The 20,001-nt window shown below is 47.9% G+C and overlaps 1 protein-coding gene across 3 annotated transcripts in view; it reads right to left on the reverse strand.

Annotated features, from left to right (window-relative positions):
• The window catches only part of RHPN2 (rhophilin Rho GTPase binding protein 2), a 70,692-nt gene that overhangs the window by 21,426 nt on the left and 29,265 nt on the right, over positions 1–20,001 (reverse strand). For all 3 annotated transcript variants that reach the window (XM_021094286.2, XM_084960396.1, XM_021094287.2), the window contains 5 exons: positions 18,707–18,835; positions 13,979–14,054; positions 5,400–5,477; positions 4,495–4,619; positions 2,061–2,227 (listed from right to left, as the gene is read on the reverse strand). In XM_021094286.2, the coding sequence (XP_020949945.1) occupies positions 2,061–2,227; positions 4,495–4,619; positions 5,400–5,477; positions 13,979–14,054; positions 18,707–18,835 (575 nt within the window). The remainder of the gene's footprint in view (positions 1–2,060; positions 2,228–4,494; positions 4,620–5,399; positions 5,478–13,978; positions 14,055–18,706; positions 18,836–20,001) is intronic.

Raw genomic sequence — 20,001 nt, forward strand, 5'->3', positions numbered from 1 at the left:
CAGGTGCAGCCCTAAAAGCAAAACAAACAAACAAAAAACCAAAAAACCAACAAAAAAAGGAAGGCAATTCTGATACACGCTAAGTGTATGTACCATGGATGAGGACATGACCTGAAGTGAAATAAGTCCATCACAAGGACAAATATTGTATGAGTCCACTGAGATGAGGTATCTGAAAGAGTCAAACTCACATAGACAAGAAGTAGAATGTTTCTCAGAGGCTGAGGGGCGGAGGAGGAGTTAGTGTTTCAGGGGACAGAGTTTCTGCGTTGAGGTGATAAAAAAAAGTTCTGGAGAGGCACAGTTATGCAACAATATAACTGTACTCCTAAAGAGGGTTACAAATGGTTACATGGTTATCCATGTCTTTCTACCAGCTGGGAAATTTTTGTTCTCCAACTGCCTTCCAAAACATTTACATCTCCGAGTTTCCCTTGTGGTGCATCAGAAACGAACCTGACTAGGAACCGTGAGGTTGCAGGTTTGATCCCTGGCCTTGCTCAGTGGGTTAAGGATCCCACGTGGCTGTGGCTGTGGTGTAGGTCGGCAGCTGTAGCTCTGATTAAACCCCTAGCCTAGGAACTACCACATACTGCAGATGTGGCCCTCAAAAGACAAAAAAACAAAACAAAACATTTACATCTGTATCAAGTCAGGAAACCAGCCTGCTCCCTATCCATTCCTGTCTCACCTGGGACATCTGTGAGACATTCCATAGATGACGAGGCAGTTAATGGAGGTGAAGGCAGAAGGCAGACAGAACAGCTGAAAGGCTCTCAGGGGGACCTGCTCACACTCAACCCAGGGTCATTCAGAACTTCAGGGCTTTTTCCCAGGACCTCAGGTAAGAGGTCAGCCACTCCAGTGGAAATTTTCATGCTAGAGCCCTCAGCTGACTTTTTATGTGTTAGAAAAGCGTCACAGCATTAACGGACAATCAACCTGGAGCTGAAATAATATCTCCGGCATGAATCCCATCTGACTGGTTCCTCTGGTTTTGCTGCAAAGCATAAACCACCTTGCGGCAGGATAGCAGTGGCTGCAGGCTATTCGCTTCCCTCTGGGATTCGCTCCTACTCTGTTCTCAAGCTTCATTTTGTTTTGTCCCGATCTCTGTCATCTGTGAGATGGGTCACTGAGTACAGATTCCTTGGAAAGAAAGATAAGCCCACGGATCTGGTGTTGCTGTGGCTGTGGTGTAGGCTGGCGGCTACAGTTCCAATTAGACCCCTAGCCTGGGAACCTCCACATGCCACGAGTGCAGCCCTAAAAAGCAAAAAAAAAAAAAAAAAAAAAAAAAGAAAAGAATGATGAGCCCAGAAAAGGCCTGACAGGAAAAGAAAGCAACTCCCACGTGGAATTACAGCACGTGCTTGATCGTTTTAACCAAGCAAGCAATTCCATGATTAGCCAAAATGGCAAAGCCATGGTTCTGCTCGGCCTTGCAAAATGAGATACCACAAAAGGTTTTCTACTGGGGGTTAACATCCCAAAGCAGATTAACGTGTGCCAGCACAGACCCTGCTTTTGCCTACCAGGCCCTGCTAGAGGAGAACAATGCAGGATGCTTGGACACCCAGGGGCCGGGCCTGCCTGCTACATCCAGCCTGGCAGCCCCATCCTCTAGGGGCTGGTCCTGAGCATCATCTGACAGGAGGGCCAAGAAGAGTAACCTCAGGTGAGCACACTTTGCAGAAGGCCCTTAACGGAAAGGCACGGATAGTAATACATGCTGATGAGACAACCCTGCTGAAAGAAAAAAGAAGAAAAAAAAAAAAAAAAAAAGCCTATGCCTTCACTGTTGGAGGAAACCTACTCTCTTCAAAACTGTGTCCTAAGAAACAGTTCATTCACTGCCATCTGCGGGGCCACTCATTTGGAAAAGATTAATCGTTAACCACTGTGTACATGAGCCAGGCTCAGATGGCGAGGACAGGGTTTGAGTCAGTAAACAATTTCCTTCGTGAAAGGAAAGGTACACCCTTCTCTGGAACCTGGCCTGGTCCTTTCAGGCCCAGGCTGGGCCCAGGCTCCAGCCCACGGCCCTCGAGAAGACACACCTGCGGCTCTCTGAAAGGCATCCACCGCATTCTCCAGGCCAGCTGGTGTCCGTCGATTACACCGGGTCCCGATCTGGGTGTAGAGGGCCCCCATGTTAAACAGAATGCTGGCCTTCTCCAGCAGCAGGTTCTGTTGGCTGACCGGAACCCCTGTGAGGGAGTCATACCTGTTTAAAAGAAACATGTTTTGAGAGCATGGATTACTTGGCTAGGGAGTGCCACTTGGGGGGTAAAAATGGACAAAATTCATCTCTTGAGTAAAACTCAAAGCTGCACATGCAATGAATGAGGCTTTTATTTCCAAGCAAGATGATGGGCCTGATCACGCTGGATAAAGACACCCACGGAGTTCCCATCGTGGCTCAGCAGTAACGAATCCCGACCAGTAGCCATGAGGACTTGGGTTTAATCTCTGGCCTTACTCAGCGGGTTAACAATCGGCATTGCCATGAGCTGCGGTGTAGGTTGCAGACATGGCTCAGATCTGCTGTGGCTGTGGTAGACTGGCAGCTGCAGCTCTGGTTCAACCCCTAGCCTGGGAACTTTCATAAGCAGCAAGCGTGGCCCTAAAGAAGACAAAAAAAAAAAAAAAAAAAAATTAAAGACACCCACAAGCACAAACAAACAAACAAAAAAAACCAACAAGGCTTCTTAGCCAGGATGGCTGTCCATAGACGAACAGGTAAACAAACTGTTCCACAAGGTGGGAAATTATGCAACACTAAAAAGAAATGAGCTGTCAAGCCATGAAAAGACCGGAATAAAGCTGAAATGCATGGTACTAAGTGAAAGAAGCCGATCTGAAAAAGCTACATTCGGTATGATCCCAAGTATGTGACATTCTGGAAAAGATAAAACAGGAGTTCCCATCGTGGCACAGTGGTTAACGAATCCAACTAGGAACCATGAGGTTGCGGGTTTGATTCCTGGCCTTGCTCAGTGGGTCACAAATCCGGCGTTGCCGTGAGCTGTGGCGTTGGTCGCAGATGGGGCTCAGATCTGGCTTTGCTGTAGCTGTGGCGTAGGCCAGCGGCTACAGCTCTGGTTGGACCCCTTGCCTGGGAACCTCCATATGTTGCAGGTGTGGCCCTAGAAAAGACCAAAAAAAAAAAAAAAAAAAAAAAAAGGTAAAATAATGTAGACAAAAAGAATCAGTGGTTGCCAGGAGTAGGGAGTAGGGAGTCGGGGGTGGGGTGCGGGCTGCTCAGGTGGAACACAGAACAGAACCTCTTCTTTATGATCCTATAACGTCGATAGATGTCATTAGACATTCGTCCAACCCCATGGAAGGTACACCAAGAGGGAACACTTATGTAAAGGAAGGACTTGGGGTGACAAGGAGCCAATGTAGATTTCGTCAGTTTTAACAAATGTCCCGCTCTGGTGGGGGATGCTGACAGCAGGGTAGGCTGGGGTATGCAGGGGCAGGGGGTATGTAGGAACTCCCTGTATATTCCCTTCAATTTTATTCTGAACCTGAAACGTTTCTCAACAATAAATGCATTAAAAAACATAAGGCTTCTCCTAAATGAAATGTAGCAATGATTAACCCTTCTTCCTGCAGACTCAGAGACCCGGGATATGCTTTGACACACCAGCCAGGTGATGGCTCTGGAGCTTCTTCCTAATTCAATACTGAGAAGTCACAGTTGGTCCTTTCAACCCGGAGCAGGCAGCTAACACATCTTTAGGAAAAGTCACCTGCCTTTCCCTTCAAAAGGAGCATCGATAGCCACCTGCTGGGGTGAAACTTAACCCTGAAGAGGCCCCTGTGCTCCTGGGATTTATTCTCCTTTCACACACTCCTAAGCAAACTCAGAGATGAGGTAGAGCATCTTCCAAGTATTTAAACAACACTAATCACTGAAAGCACCAACTCTGGGGAAGAACCAAAGGTTTCTGGCTGCAGTTTTTATCATCTTATCTGTGTGCTGCCCTTGTCATTAGGACAAAACCCAATTCTACCTCCATCCCATCTGGGGCAAGGATCTTGCTTCTTGTTAGTTCCACCTCACAGCTCTGGTGTTTCCTCCATGATACGACGAGCATGAAAAAAAGTGCCCCTTCTCAGTTCACTTGCTTTGAGAAGCAAGAAGCCATGGTCTGTTGGAGCCTTTTCCCCTATAGATCTCGTTTATAAAGAAGCACCAGCTTATCTCTGCGTCTCCAGGCTCTGCTGTATTAATGGGACAGTTAGAAAAAAAGAAAGACAGGGCTGCAGCAAGTCGCCATGGCGCAGTGAGTTAAGGATCCGACATTGCTGTAGCTGTGGCATGGTCACGACTGCAGCATAGGCTCAAACCCTGGCTGCCATGGGTGCAGCCAAAAAAAAGAATGAAAAAAAGAAAGAAGGGGCTGCAGTACAGAGGAGCCTCTGTGGTGCTGAGGTCCCCCAAAGTGGCCAGATGGGCAGAGCCCCAGCCCAGGCACCTACCAGGTAAACAGGATCCCCATCTGTCGGGTGGGTGGGAAGAATCGGCTCTCCACAAACCCCAGCTGGATGAAGTAACTCATCAGCAGCTCGACCCCGGCCTCATCTCGGCTGGGTGTCCGACAAGCCTGAAAGGAAAGGAGCCACCAAGGGGGTAAGGAGGTGAGCACACAGCCGACGGGCCGCCCTGGAAAATGCTCAGACACTAGTTCTCCGGAGCCTGGGCTCCAATGCTGGCATTATGAACTCGAGGAGAAGTGGAAATGACTGGGATGAACTTGTAAGTCCCAGAGCACAGCCCCAAATGCGCACGTCTGTCCACTCTGTGGTTTCTTACATGGCAAGTTCGACGGATGGTTCCGACAGCCCCTCCCCACCACCTCCGACTGTCAGCAATTCTACAAGACTTCGAGGGCAACGATGGGATCATATCAAGAGTGAATAAGGGAGTTCCCATTGTGGCCCAGAGGAAATGAATCCAACTAGCACCGATGAGGATACAGGTTCGATCCCTGGCCTCACTCAGTGGATTAAGGATCTGGCGTTGCCATGAGCTGTGATATAGGTTGCAGATGTGGCTTGGATCCCTCGTTGCTTTGGCTGTGGCAGAGGTCAGCAACCACAGCTCTGATTCAACTCCTACCCTAGCCTGGGAACTTCCATATACCAAGGGTGTGGCCCCCAAAAAAGCCCCCACCCCCCCAAAAGAGAGAGAGTTAATAAGGAGTTCCCTGGTGGCCTAGTGGTTAAGGATTTGGCATTGTCACTTCAGCAGTTTGGGTCTCTGCTGTGGGACAGGTTCATCCCTGGCCCAGGAACTTCCACGTACCACAGGCACAGCCCCCCCACCAAAAGAGTCATCAAGTTCTAGCAGCTATCCACCTCCCCTACTGCACACAGAAACATACTTGTCTCAGATCCATGAGATCTGCTATTTCATCTTCATAGAGGTCGCTATCTTCACTGTAATGTTCCAGGATGAAATCCTGTAAGAAAAATGCAATACTTAAGTTGTCATTCAAAATCGTAAACAAGCAAAAACAGTAATGTCTACTGTCTCCCCACCTTTTAAAAACACATGTAGAATTCACAAAAAGGAGTTCCCATTGTGAGGCATCGGAAACGAATCTGACTAGGAACCATGAGGCTGCTGGTTTGATCTCTGGCCTTGCTCAGTGGGTTAAGGATCTGGCGTTGCTGTGAGCTGTGGTGTAGGTCACGGGTGAGGCTCGGATCTGGTATTGCTGTGTCTGTGGCTGTGGCCGGTAGCTGTAGCTCCAATTAGACCCCTAGCCTGGGAACCTTCATATGCCATGGGTGCAGCCCTGAAAAAGCAAAAAAAAAAAATCCATAAAAAGTTGTGGGAGGGTATGTGCTACAGTGATCTTCTGAGTGATGGGATATATTGTCTTAATTTTGCTGAGGTATAATTTAAAATTTTGCTTTTATTGGGAGCTGCTGCTGTGGTGCAGTAGGTTAAGGATCCAGGGTAGGTTGCAGCTGTGGCTCAGATTCAATCCCTGGCCTGGTAATTTTCATGAGCCACAGATGTAGCCCAAAAAATTAAAAAATATATATATTTTTGCTTTTGTTGCTTCAGTAAAAAAGCTGAAGTTATTTTATTTAAAAATGTCATGGCAGCACAGTTAAGTGATTTGTGTGACTATAAGCTAAATAATCCTGGCAAACATCACAGGTTTTCAGGGAGTTAGACCTCATCCTTCAGGTGGCCCTCAGTACCTGGGCACATGGCCTTCCTGGCAAAGGAGAATCATGTCTTGGCTACCCTCAGGGTGTGTGATGGGAATCATTGTGAGAGTAGCTCAGGGCACTTCCACAAACAAAGAGCCCCACTGAGACCCCCAACTGCCTAGTATTTGAAGACTGCTCTGTAGGTTCATTTTTCTAAAATAGTTGCATATGCAGTAGGACCTTACTGCTTATCCATCCTAAGTGTAATAGTTTGTGTCTACTAACCCCCAACTCTCAGTCCACCCTACTCCCTTCCCCTCCCCCTTGGCAACCACAAATCTGTTCTCCAGGTCTCTGAGTCTGATTCTGTTCTGTAGATAGGTTCATTTGTGCCCTATTTTAGATTCTACATATAAATGATGTCATGTGGTATTTGTCTTTCTCTTTCTGACTTACTTTGCTTAGTATGAGAATAGTTGCATCTCCTGTGGGTTTATTTTTTTGGGCCGTGCCTGTGGCATGTGGAAGCTCCCAGGCCAGGGATTGAACCCACTCAAGTTGCTGCAGTGATGATGCTAGATCCTTAGTTCACTGTGACACAACCAAACTCTAGTCATAAGACATATTGATGAGCATCTACTGTGTGCCAGGATATGCTCACAGTGCTGGGGCTACATCAGTGCACAAAAGAAAGATCTTGCCCCATGGAGCTTATCAACTGGCAAAGGAGCACAGACACTAAGTAACAGGCATGTGGCCTGAGGACGTGGGACCAATGGAGGTCTGAAAGCAAGTGCCAGGGCAAAGGTTTAGGAATCCTGGAGGGCTCTTGTGGCGGAGCAGGTTAAAGATCTGGCGTTGTCCCTTCAGGGGATCAGGTTGCTGCTGTAGCTCAGGTTTGATCCCTGGCCTGGGAACTTCCATGTGCCACAGGCGCAGGAAAAAAAAAAAAAAAGGCTTAAGAATCCAGGGAGAGGCCACAGCATCAGATTAAAAAATGGTGGCCGAGGAATATAAAACTGATCCCAAAAGCAGAGTCTGCGTCAGAAATTAGACAAAGAGGAAGAACAGGGAGCAGGGGCAAAGCCAAGGGAAGGATGCCTGAGACCACAGTAAATAGAGCAGGCTTGGGGTTTTTTACGTATCAGACCAAGAGGAATTTTTAGGGTTTTTTTTTTTTAACTCCTTTATAAAATTATTTGGGGGATACAAATAAAGCAAGTATGAAAGCAATAGATAGATAGATAGATAGATAGACAGACAGACAGACAGACAAAGGAGTTCCCATTATGGCTCAGTGGTAACGAACCCAACTAGTATCCATGAGGATGCGGGTTTGATCCCTAACCACACTCAGTCGACTAAAGATCTGGCATTGCCATGGATGTGGTGTAGGTCACAAACGCAACTTGGATCTGGCATTACTGTGGCTGTGACATAAGCCAGCAGCTACAGCTCTGATTCGACCCCTAGCCTGGGAACTTCCATATGCCTCATATTTAGGTAGACAAAAATAACTAAATAAATCATAGGCACAACAAATAAGGAAATTAAACCGTAGATTAGAAGATGGCCTGTTGGTAGGAACGTAAATTGTGAGGGCTCCTCAAAAAACTAAAAATAGAGTTGCCTTATGATCCAGCCATCCCACTCCTGGCATATACCCAGACAAAACTGTACTTCGAACAGATACGTGCACTCCATCTTCATATCAGCACTGTTCACAACAGCCAAGACATGGACATAACCTAAACATCCATCAGCAGATGAATGGATAAAGAAGTGATAGTCCATATATACAATGGAATATTACCTGGTCATAAAAAGAAAGAAACCATGACATTTGCAGTAACATGGATGGACCTGGAGATGATCATACTAAGTGAAGTAAGTCGGACAGAGAGACGAATACGATATGATATCACTTATATGTGGAATCTAAAATATGACGAGGAGGAGTTCCCGACATGAAGAAGAAACAAATCCGACTAGGATCCATCAGGTTGAGGGTTCGATCCATGGCCTCACTCAGTGGGCTGAGGATCTGGCGTTGCTGTGAGCTGTGATGTAGGTCACAGACTCGGCTCGGATCTGGTGTTGCTGTGGCTGTGGTGTAGGCCAGCAGCTGTAGCTTCAAATGGACCCCTAGCCTGGGAACCGCCATATGCCATGGGTACAGCCCTAAAAAGCACAAAAATAAATAAAAAATAAAAATAATTTTTAATTAAAAAAATAATAAATAAATAAAATAAAATATGACAAGGAGTTCCTGTTGTGCCTCAGCGGTAACAAACCCAACTAGTATCCATGAGGACATGGATTCAATCCCTGGCCTTGCTCAGTGGGTTAAGGATCTGGCATTGCCATGAGCTATGGTGTTGGCTGCAGATGAGGTTTGGATCCCATGTTGATGCAGCTATGGTATAGGCTGGCGGTTGCAGCTCCAATTTGACCCCTTGCCTAGGAACTTCCACATGCCCAGGGTGTGGCCCTAAAAAAAACAACAACAAAAATTAACATTAAATCTTTAGTCTATCTGGAATTTGTTTGGGGGTAAGAAAAATGAGGCATAGGGCTTTAACTTTTTATTTTACCAAATGGGTGGCCAGTTTCCCTGAACTATGTATAAAGAATCCTTTGCGGTTCAGTGCGCTAAGAAACCCGACTAGTATCCATGAGGATGGGGATTCAATCCCTGGCCTGGCTCAAGGGGTTAAGGATCTGGCATTGCCTTGAGCTGCAGTGTAGGTTGAATCGCAGATGTGGTGTTGCTGTGGCTGTGGTGTAGGCTGGCGGCTACAGCTCTGATTCGAATCCTAGCCTGGGAACTTCCAGGTGCCGCAGGTGCAGCCAAAAAACAAACACAAGAAAGACATAAAACTTGTTGTTTGTTGATATCAACAATTAGAAACATGCTCGTGGATATTATGTTCAGGTATATAACATGCGCCAGCATTCCCAACCATCAGGTCCAGGCAGGAGGAGGGGCACACGCTGATGTGCCTGCCATGAATTTAAGGAGAGAATTCCTTTTTTTTTTTGTCTTTTCTAGGGCCGCTCCTGTGGCATATGGAGGTTCCCAGGCTAGGGGTCAAATCAGAGCTGTAGCCGCTGGCCTACGCCAGAGCCACAGCAACGCAGGATCCGAGCCACGTCTGTGACCTATATCACAGCTCATGGCAATGCCGAATCCTTAACCCACTGAGCAAGGCCAGGGATCAAACCCGCAGTCTCATGGATCCTAGTCGGATTCATTAACCACTGAGCCACGACGGGAACTCCAAGGAGAGAATTCTTACAGTGATGTGGGCAGGGTTGCAGGAAACCACAGGGATGATGGAAGAGCTCTAGAGCCATTAGAACCAGGCAGGAGATGCCGACTCCGCCCGGATCTAGTATTGCTGTGGCTGTGGTGTAGGCTGGCAGCTACAGCTCCGATTGGACCCCTAGCCTAGGAACCTCCATATGCCATGGGTGTGGCCCTAAAAAGCCAAAAAAAAAAAAAAAAAAAAAAAGGCAGGAGAATGTATCCAACTCTAGAACGGATCAAAGAAATCCAAACTGTAAAGGTTTCATTTTCGCCTGACTGCACAAAATCAAACTGATGAGTGATACCCAGCGTAAGCCGCTATGCAGGGTGGGATGTCAGGCAGGAACACCTCTGGTGGGTAGTAGGTAGTATGTAGCTTTGACCCACCAAATCCTCACCTAGAAATCTACCCGGAGGGAATGGCCAGTGAGGTGTGCAAAGATGGTCAGCGGAGGGCTGCTGATAACACAACATGAAAGCTGCCTTATGAATGAAATGAACAGCTACCTTCTTCAGCACCTCCTACAAGCAGACACCTCACTAAGCCCAGACAGATGGGAGGAGCCACGCAGCCCTCTAAGGCAGGTCCCAGATCAGAGGACCAGACTCATTAAGTACTGAGCAAGTTACAGAGCTCCGGGGAGGGAGGGGGCAGAGAAGGGAGTGGTGTGTGTGGATGCGAGGGATCTTTCTTTTCATGGCTTGGTATTTTTCGGAATGTTTTGCAATACTGTTCTCCATCATAAAAATAAATTAATAAGGCTGTACTTAAAAAGGAAAGAAAAACAACTTGAATTCTCTGGAAAAAGAATTTGTTTTTGTTTTTGTCTTTTTGGGGCCGCACCCGTGGCATATGGAGGTTTCCTCCCAGGCTAGGGGTCTAATCGGAGCTATTGCTGCCGGCCTACACCACAGCCACAGCAACTTGGGATCTGAGCCATGTCTGTGACCTACACCACAGCTCACGGCCACGCCAGATACTCAACCCACTGAGTGAGGCCAGGGATCGAACCTGCAACCTCATGGTTCCTAGTGAGATTCAACTGAGGCGCATTCAGATTCCAATGCTCCATGATGGATACTCCCAAACTATTATTACATTTAGAATAAATAAGCGGTGAGGGCCTACTGAATAGCAAGCACAGGGAATTGTATCTAGTCTCCTGGGGCAAACTACTTCTGTGGCACCTGTCTGTGTTACTCTTAAGCACAAATGTGGGGAAAAAAAACAGAATGTCTCCCAAACATTCTCATATTTTGTATGACTGACATGTGTAGAGTCTCTCTTAGGCTAAAATAACATGGTTGGAAGTCTCAGTCTCAGTTAGCCATGCCCACAACATGTGTTTTTTATCCTGCCCAGCCCCGCCCTCCCCAGAACTAGCTTTCATGTGGAATTCAGCACATGACATGTTTGGATCCTTACAGATGCCCATGAAATTCCCAAGTTTCTCCAAGAGTCGCTCTTTGAAATGCCTGCACTATTTTTTTTTTTTTTTTTTTGGTGATCTTTAAATTTCCTTCCAAACTCAGACATTTTGGGGCTTTAGGTATGTATTTTTTCTTTTAATTGAAATATAGTTGACTACAATATTGTGTTTCAGGTGTACTCCATAATGATTTGACATTTGCATACATTATGAAATGATCACCAAGATAAGTCTAGCTGCCATCTGCTGCCACACAAAGTTATTACAGTATTATTGATCATACTCCTCAGGCCATACGTTATACTCTAATCGCTTATTTGTTATGTAACTGGACGTTTATGCTTTTTTTTTTTTTTTAAGGCCACACCCATGGCATATGGAGGTTCCCAGGCTAGGGGTCAAACTGGAGCTACAACTGCCGGCCTACACCACAGCCACAGCAATGCGGGATCCGAGCCACATCTGTGACCTACACCACAGCTCACAGCAACGCTGGATCCTTAACCCACTGAGCAAGGCCAGGGCTTAAACCTGAGTCCTCATGGATACTAGTCATATTCATTTCCACTGAGCCATGACGATCACCTTTCTTAAACTCCAAAATAAACGCTAAACTCACAGAGCCTGGGACCTGGCTTTAGACAAGGCAGCAGTCAACAAGGCCCTGAGTGAAAGAGCTCATGTCACACAGTCTCTCTTTGAGACCAGAGGTCAAGTACAAAAGCTTTCGAAGTATTAACCAATTGCTTTTTAAAAGGACAAATTGTGGGATTTTCCTCTGTGGTGCAACAGGATCAGCAGTGTCTCAGCAGTGCCAGGACATAGGTTTGATTCCCGGTCCAGCACGACAGGTTAACAGATCCTGCATTGCCGCAGCTGCAGGACAGTTTGTAACTGTGGCTTGGATCTGATCCCTTGCCCGGGAATTCCATATGCAGCCAAAAAAGATGGATGGATAGATAGTTAGACAGAAAGACAAACAGGTGGAAGAACAAACTGCAGGAGTTCCCTCTGGTGCAGTGGGTTAAGGATCCAGCACTGTCACTGATGTGTTACTGTTATCGCTATGGCATGGCTTTGATCCCTGGCCTGAGAACTTCTGCACAGCCCAAAAGAAAAATAAAAAGGACAAATTTTATAGTGCCCCAAATGCCATAGGATCATTTTTTTTTTTTCTAAACTAAAAGCAGTCCAAGATGAGTCAACCAACAGGATGACTGTGAAAAGAAAAAAAAAAATTATTTGAAGCATTTTCACAATGGTGGAATTCATTGCTCTACACCATGCCTGTTCTGGGAAGCTCAAAGACAGGCACTGCCTTCTACCTCGTCGCTACTTCCTCCTCCTAAATGCGAGTTGGAGGTGATTCAGTAAAACTCAGAGGGATGGATCTGGGGCCAGGAGGAAGAAGAAAGCATTCCGGGCACCAGAAGGCCTCTCGTGGTCCCAGCCTGGGTGCAAGGCATCCCTGGCTGCCTCCATCAAAGCATGTCTCCTGCTTCCCACCTGAATCCCCCATGGAACCGCAGGCTCCAAAGGCAGGGTCTGTGACAGCACCAGCACCCTGCACAGTGACAGACATTGGTCAGACTACTAGTGTCACTGCTTGCCAGAGACACACACACAGCTAAGGGGAGGCCAGCCAACATTCATTTTAAAGGTGAATGGTGCAGTGTATGAATTATACCTCAATAAAGTTTTTTGTTTGTTTTGTTTTGTTTTGTTTTTTAATGGAGAGAAAGAAGGGAGGAGAAGAGAAAGATGGAAAAGAAGAGGTAGGGGAGAGAGAAAAGAAGGCAGACATCCAGGAATTAGGGGGCAGAGGACTCATAAACTCTAGCTATTGAAGCATTTAAGGGCATTGACCCGACATCTTTGATTTACTTTTAAATGTATCCCAAAATCAGAGTTCCCATTGTGGCACAGTGGGTTAAGAATCCAAGTGCAGAGGCTCAAGTCACTTTGGAGGCCTGGTCCCCCTCCAGGTGCAGTGGGTTAAGGGATCTGATGTTGCTGCAGCTATGGTGTAGATCAGAATCAATCAGGTCAGGTCAGGTTCAATCCCTGGCCTGGGAACTTCCATATGCTGTTGGTGTGGCCACCAAAAAAAAAAAAAAAAAAAAAAAGAATGAAAGAACTGTATAAAAAAATAAGATGGGGGAGTTCCCTTCGTGGCTCTGTGGTTAATGAACCTGACTAGGATCCATGGGATTGTGGGTTCGATCCCTGGCCTCACTCAGTGGGTTAAGGACCCGGCGTTGCCGTGAGCTGTGGTGTGGGTGAACTTCCATATGCCCCAGGTGTGTCCTGTCCCTAAAAAGCCAAAAAAATAAAATAAAATAAAATAAAATAAAATAAAATAAAATAATAAGATGGGGGAGTTCCTCGGTGGTCTAATGGTTAGGATTCAGCACCTTCACCACTGTGGCCCATGTTCAATCCCTGGTTTGGGAACTGAGATCCCACATCAAACGGCCGCACACCGTGGCCAAAACAAAAACTAAAATTGAAAGTAAGAAAGTAAAAGAGATTGACGTATATAGATATGAAGTGCATAGATGGACAAATGTGATGTATTGACTACAGCAAAATGTTCACGGGAGAATCTAGGTAGTGAGAACACGGTTTCACTGTAAAAGCCTCTCAATTTTTCTATTTTCACAATAAAATATTAAGGGGAAAGAAAAAACTTTTCCCAAAACATGGCCTAAATTGGTTACAAAATTTGAGAGAAAAAAGATATTAAAACAGGATAAATGCATGCACACAGCAGACTCGCTTTCCCTCTTTGACTTGGCCTCCTGGGGCCGACGGGCCTGGGGGGGGGTTCCCAACCCCTTCTCCAGGCACCTGAGGAGCCTTAGTGACCGGATGAAAGGAAGCCTGCGAAAGGAAGCCAAAGGCTCTCTAGGTGGCCTGCCTAGCAGGCTCAAGGCCACCCTGCAAAAATCAACGGACACTCAGCCCGTTGAAGCTAAAGCCACTTGCAGAGGACACGCAACTCCTGCACTTCCCTTTTAAACACCCAGTTAGTGCCCAATGCTTTGAGATTTACCTTGAGAACCACTGAAAAGTCAACATCCTTGGTTTCCTTCAGGCCAAGTGGAATCAGGGGAATCGTAAAAGCCTCCCTAGAAGGAACACAGCAAGGTATATGAACATCCCTCTCGGGGCCACTCTGCACCCCACAGCCTCCCCCCAGCAGCCCAGCTCAGGTCCCCACCCCCTCTCCTCCCTCCTACCAAGCCAGCACACACCAGTTCATTCTCCACAGAGACCACATGTCAGTCTGTGTCCCCATGCAGGTCCCAGTCCCTTCTAGACGACTCAGCCTCACACGAGGCCCCTCCCATCTCTGCCCTGGTTTATCCCTCCACTGGCAACCCTTCTTAGAGTAACTGTGCTGAGACCTATTGAGCAGTGCACTCACGGCGGCAATTAGAGCATCTCCTCCTTCTCTCTCCTCTTTCCCTGGGTCTCACCTCTCCTGCAGCCCTCCTCCTACAGACAGATCCCTGGGTCTCACCTCTCCCTCCTCCTAGATCTCTCCAGGGCTCCCATCCACAGCACAGGGAAGGCCTTGAGGGCAGGGGCCCATCTGACACCTGAGTGCACCTGGCTCCCAGCCCTGGGCCAGCCACTTCCCCTCCCCCCCCTCCCCCTGCGTGGACCACCTGGTCACCCCACAGGTCACCCTAGGAGTGGTTTTAGGGGCAGGGCCAACAGGAAGCCCAGGGGGCTCAGCTGTGTTTTGCAAACAAGGATTTTGCTCCCTGACCTGTAACAGGAGACCTCCTGGGGCTGCTCAGCCCAGCCCAAGGAGGAGGTCAGGAATGCGGGCAGGGTGAGCAGACAATGGGGCTGTAAGCTGAAGCTGCCTCTGTGGGGGACAGAAAACAACTATGCAGAAAGCAGGCAGGCCCCAGCAGGGTGTGTGGCTGCCCCAAAGTCTGGGGGGGATGTTGGATCCTACTAGGAGGTACCTCTCTCCTCTGGGCCCCCATGGCTCCTGGCCTCACCCTGCACAGGGCTGGCAGTGAGCCCGCTCCTCCCTGACTGTCCAGGAGCAGCCAGTATCCCAAGGCCTGCTGGCCAGGGCACCATCCCCCTCAATCTTACGCTAACACAACTTCTTCCGAGACCTCTGGCCTCTGTGTGTTTTCCTCTTTCTTTTTTTCCCTTTTAGGGCTGCACCTGCAGTATATGGAAGTTCCCAGGCTAGAGGTCACCACCTAGGGGTTCCCAGGCTAGGGGTCACCAGGCTATGTCACAGCTACAGCAATGCGGGATCCTTAACCCACTGAGCGAGGCCAGGGATCAAACCCATGTCCTCATGGATGCTATTGGGGGGGGGGGGCTCTTGACCGCTGAGCCACAACGGGAACTTCCCCTTCTGTGTTTTCTCATCTGCATGATGAGATTGTTTCTTTCCTGCCTGCCTCACAGACGTGCTTAAACATCAAGGTGCCAAGAAAAAAACCAATCTGCTTTGAACACAGGAAAAGGAGTGGATGTAAACGCAAGGTGTGAATTATGAATCTGCACATCTCTCTCTCCTGTTCCCAATGCCCAGAAGACTGATGACTGCTTTGGAGCCACGCTGTGGTCACACAGCGGCCTTGATCGCATGTCTCTTCGGAACACCCTCGGCGCTTCAGTCCAGCCGGGGGAATACAAAACATCCTACGTTTATCATCAAAGTCTGGTTCTGCCTTGCCTCCTTGAGGAACTTTGGCCTTGTGGGCAAAACACTGGAATTTAATGCCAGAGCGTGGGCTGGGGGAAGCCCTTTATTGGTTATTCTGATTAGGTGTCAGGACTGCACTGGGAGCCCACAGGGAAGTGAGCCAGGGCACAGGGACCAGCTCGCGGATGATCACCAAAGAAAGAGAAGAGAGGAGTTCCCATCGTGGCGCAGCGGTTAACGAATCCGACTAGGAACCATGAGGTTGCGGATTCGACCCCTGCCCTTGCTCAGTGGATTAAGGACCTGGCGTTGCCGTGAGCTGTGGTGTAGGTTGCAGACGAGGCTCAGATCCCGCGTTGCTGTGGCTCTGGTGTAGGCTAGTGGCTACAGCTCCGATTGGACCCCTAGCCTGGGAACCTCCATATGCCGCAGGAGCGGCCCAAGAAATGGCAAAAAGACAAAAAAAAAAAAAAAAGAAAAAAAAAAAAGAAACATCAAGTATTAAGCATTTTTTTTTTTTTTTTTTTTTTTTTTTTTTTTTTTTGGTCTTTTTGCTATTTCTTGGGCCGCTCCCACGGCATATGGAGGTTCCCAGGCTAGGGGTCTAATCGGAGCTATAGCCACAGGCCTACGCCAGAGCCACAGCAACGCGGGATCCGAGCCGTGTCTGCAACCTACACCACAGCTCACGGCAACGCCGGATCGTTAACCCACTGAGCAAGGGCAGGGACCGAACCCGCAACCTCATGGTTCCTAGTCGGATTCGCTAACCACTGCGCCACGACGGGAACTCCGTATTAAGCATATTTGGAGTTCCCGTGGTGGCGCAGTGGTTAACGAATCCGACTAGGAACCATGAGGTTGCGGGTTCGATCCCTGCCCTTGCTCAGTGGGTTAAAGATCCGGCGTTGCCGTGAGCTGTGGTGTAGGTTGCAGACGAGGCTCGGATCCTGCGTTGCTGTGGCTCTGGCGTAGGCTGGCGGCCACAGCTCTGATTAGACCCTTAGCCTGGGAACCTCCATATGCCGCGGGAGCGGCCCAAGAAATGGCAAAAAGACAAAAAATTAAAAAAATAAAATAAAATAAAATAAAAAAAAAAAAAAAGAAAGAGAAGAGGTTTCACACATGGCTCAGAAAAACACCCCGAAGATGCTGAAGGGGAGGAGCAACAGTCAGAAAAAGCACATTCCAGGAGTTCCCATCGGGGTTCAGGGGTTTAAGAACCCGTTACAGTGCCCAAGAGGATGCAGGTTTAATGCCTGGCCTCCCTCAGTGGGGTAAGGATCTGGTGTTGCGGTGAGCTGTGGTGTAGGTTGCAGCTGTGGCTCGGATCCAGCACTGCTGTGGCTGTGGTGTAGGCCGGCAGCTGCAGCTCTGCTCCTATTTGACCCTTAGCCTGGGAACTTCCACATGCTGCAGGGGCAGCCCATAAAAAGAAAATAAGAAAGAAAAGAAAGACAAAGCACATTTCAAAGGGTGATTCAAGGCTCCCCAACGTTTTCCTTCTGTGCATCCAGGAAGCTATTTTCTGAGTTTCCTCTGGGGCCCCCTTAGGATTTGAGCAGTCCCACTTCCCCACACAGAAAAGTGTGTAAACCATTCTTCAGAGCTTCTCAAAGATATTTCCTCTTTTTTTTTTTTTTGTCTTTTGTCTTTCTAAGGCCACCCCCATGGCATAAGGAGGTTCCCAGGCTAGGGGTCCAATCAGAGCTACAGCTGCCAGCCTACACTGCAGTCACAGCAACACCAGATCCTTAACCCGCTGAGCGAGGCCAGGGATCAAACCCGAAACTTCATGGTTCCTAGGCGGGTTCGTTAATCACTGCGACACAATGGGAACTCCTCAAAGTTATTTCTTCCTAAAGATGGACTTTTCTTGGAGTTCCCATCGTGGCTCAGTGGTTAACGAATCTGACTAGAAACTATGAGGTTGCGGGTTCGATCCCTGGCCTTGCTCAGTGGGTTAAGGATCCGGAGTTGCCGTGAGCTGTGGTGTAGGTGGCAGATGAGGCTTGGATCCTGCGTTGCTGTGGCTCTGACATAGGCCAGCGGCTACAGCTCCAATTTGACCCCTAGCCTGGGAACCTCCATATGCTGCAAGAGTGGCCCAAGAAATGGCAAAAGGACAAAAAAGATGGACTTTTCTTTCAAAGGTAGGTTACTTTGGGGAGAAAGACTTTCTGAGCTTTTCTGAAGGCCATGCCTCCGCAGAGGGCCCCCCACCAATACTCCCTAAGAGATGATTCTGAATTAGAATATTTGTCTCTTAACTATTTAACAGGAAACAGTTCCAAAGTGTCTAAGTTACACTCTCTCTTCAGGGAACTCGAAAAGGTCTCATCCTCTTTGATGTGAAAGGCAACTTATACGGTTTTGTACTCCGTCAACAGGATAAGCCAGAGTCCGGCCATGTGTGAGGTGCTGAGGCTGAGAGGGAGGAAGACAGGGCAACCTGGGCCCTGTCTGGCAGGCTGGCTCTCCGAGCTCACCACAGCCACCCTTGCAGAGCATCTTTACGGCGGAGCCACGACCCAGGCCACGTGAGAGAGGTCATCTCCCCACTTGGACCCAGCCATGCAGCTGTTCCTGTAAAACTATGTCTCAAGGGGTCCCAGGACAAAGAAATGCCTTTTTTGGAGTTCCTGTCGTGGCGAAGTGGTTAACGAATCCGACTAGGAACCCTGAGGTTGCGGGTTCGATCCCTGGCCTTGCTTAGTGGGTTAAGGAACCAGCATTGCCGTGAGCTATGGTGTAGGTCACAGACACGGCTCAGATCCCGCGTTGCTGTGGCTCTGGTGCAGGCCGGCAGCTACAACTCCAATTAGATCCCTAGCCTGGGAACCTCCATATGCCATGGGAGCAGCCCTACAAAAGGCAGAAAGAAAAAAAAAAAAGAAAAAAAAGAAAAGAAATGCCTTTTGGTCCAACTGACAGGTATTTCCAACAAACTCATGAGTTCATCCCTTTAACTCTGTACCCGGCCCAACCCCAAACCTGATCATTCCCAAAGTGGGCTCTGCCATACCCTATCCATCCCTGGTGCAGGCACATTCCAAGGCTCAGAAAGCCCCCGGAAGAAGCCCTGCCCTCACTTACTCTGTGCTCTGATAGACTCCCACCGAGATGTTGAGCCCCTCCAGCTCCTCCTTGAGCATTTGCAGGTCTGAGTTCAAGAAGCTCAGTTCCAGGCGTACCTGCTCCCGTACCTTTTGGTTCGTGGCTGCTCTGTTGAAAGAGATGGAGAGAGAGACAACCTCAGTGCACATCCCAGCTGCCAGGTGAGCAGATGCGCCCCCCTCCCACCGCACCCCCATTCCTGTAAGGAAGCTTTGAAGGTCCACCTGCAAATGCAGGTGCCAGATGCGATCAGATAAGGTTGTCTCAGGGTGGTCCCATTTTGAGCCACACCTGGCCATAAACTGACTTGGGATACAGCCAATGACACTGAGCTGCCAGGTGTGAATCCTAAGACATCTCTCCAAAGAATTAGCTTTGAGGATAGAAAAAAGAATTGCTCCCCATCACCCGTGAAAGACCGTAAATTATCCCTTTAAAAGAAAATGGAGAAGAAAATAAAGGAGGTAACACTCCTCAGCTCATCCTATAAGACTGAGTATAACCCTGATCCAAAACCAGAGGCGGACACCCCAAGAAAACAAAACCACAGATCAATATCCTTCATGAATATATATGCAAAAATCTGCAGCAATATACTAGCAACCTGAACCTAGCAAAATACCCAAGAATTATACATCATGACGAAGTGGGTTTTACCCCAGGACAGTGGAAAATCAATTAATGTAACGAACTGTATTAACAGAATAAAGCACAAAAAATAAATTGTCGTCTCAACAGATGCAGGAAAAAAAGCATGTGATAAAGTCCAAAACAGATTTACGGTAAAAATCATCAACCAACTAGAAATAAGAGAATTTACAAAACTTGATAAAGGACATCTACAAACCCCTACAGCTAACATTATACTTAATGGTGAAATATGGACGCCTTCCCCCTTATAATCAGAAACAAGGAAAAGATGCCCATTTATGCCACTGCTAATTAATAACAGACTAGAGTTCAAGCCGGCGGCAATAAGGTAAATAAAATTAGAGGCAGAGTGCCCGTCGTGGCTCAGCGTTAATGAGCCCACTAGTATCCATGAGGATGTGGGTTCGATCCCTGGCCTTGCTCAGTGGGTTAAGGATCTGGCATTACCGTGAGCTATGGTGTAGGTCACAGATGCGACTCAGATCCCATATTGCTGAAGCTGTGGCATAGGCCAGCAGCTACAAATACAATTAGACCAGGGAACTTCCATATGCTGTGAGTGGGGCCCTAAAAAGATCAAAAAAAAAAAAAAAAAAAAAGAAAGAAAGAAAGAAAAAAGAAAT

This window comes from Sus scrofa, chromosome 6 (genome assembly GCF_054392235.1).
Source record: "Sus scrofa isolate SSC_HxYL_T2T_F1_AM1 chromosome 6, Sscrofa_HxYL_maternal_Yorkshire_Landrace_v2.0, whole genome shotgun sequence".
Lineage (NCBI taxonomy): Eukaryota > Metazoa > Chordata > Mammalia > Artiodactyla > Suidae > Sus > Sus scrofa.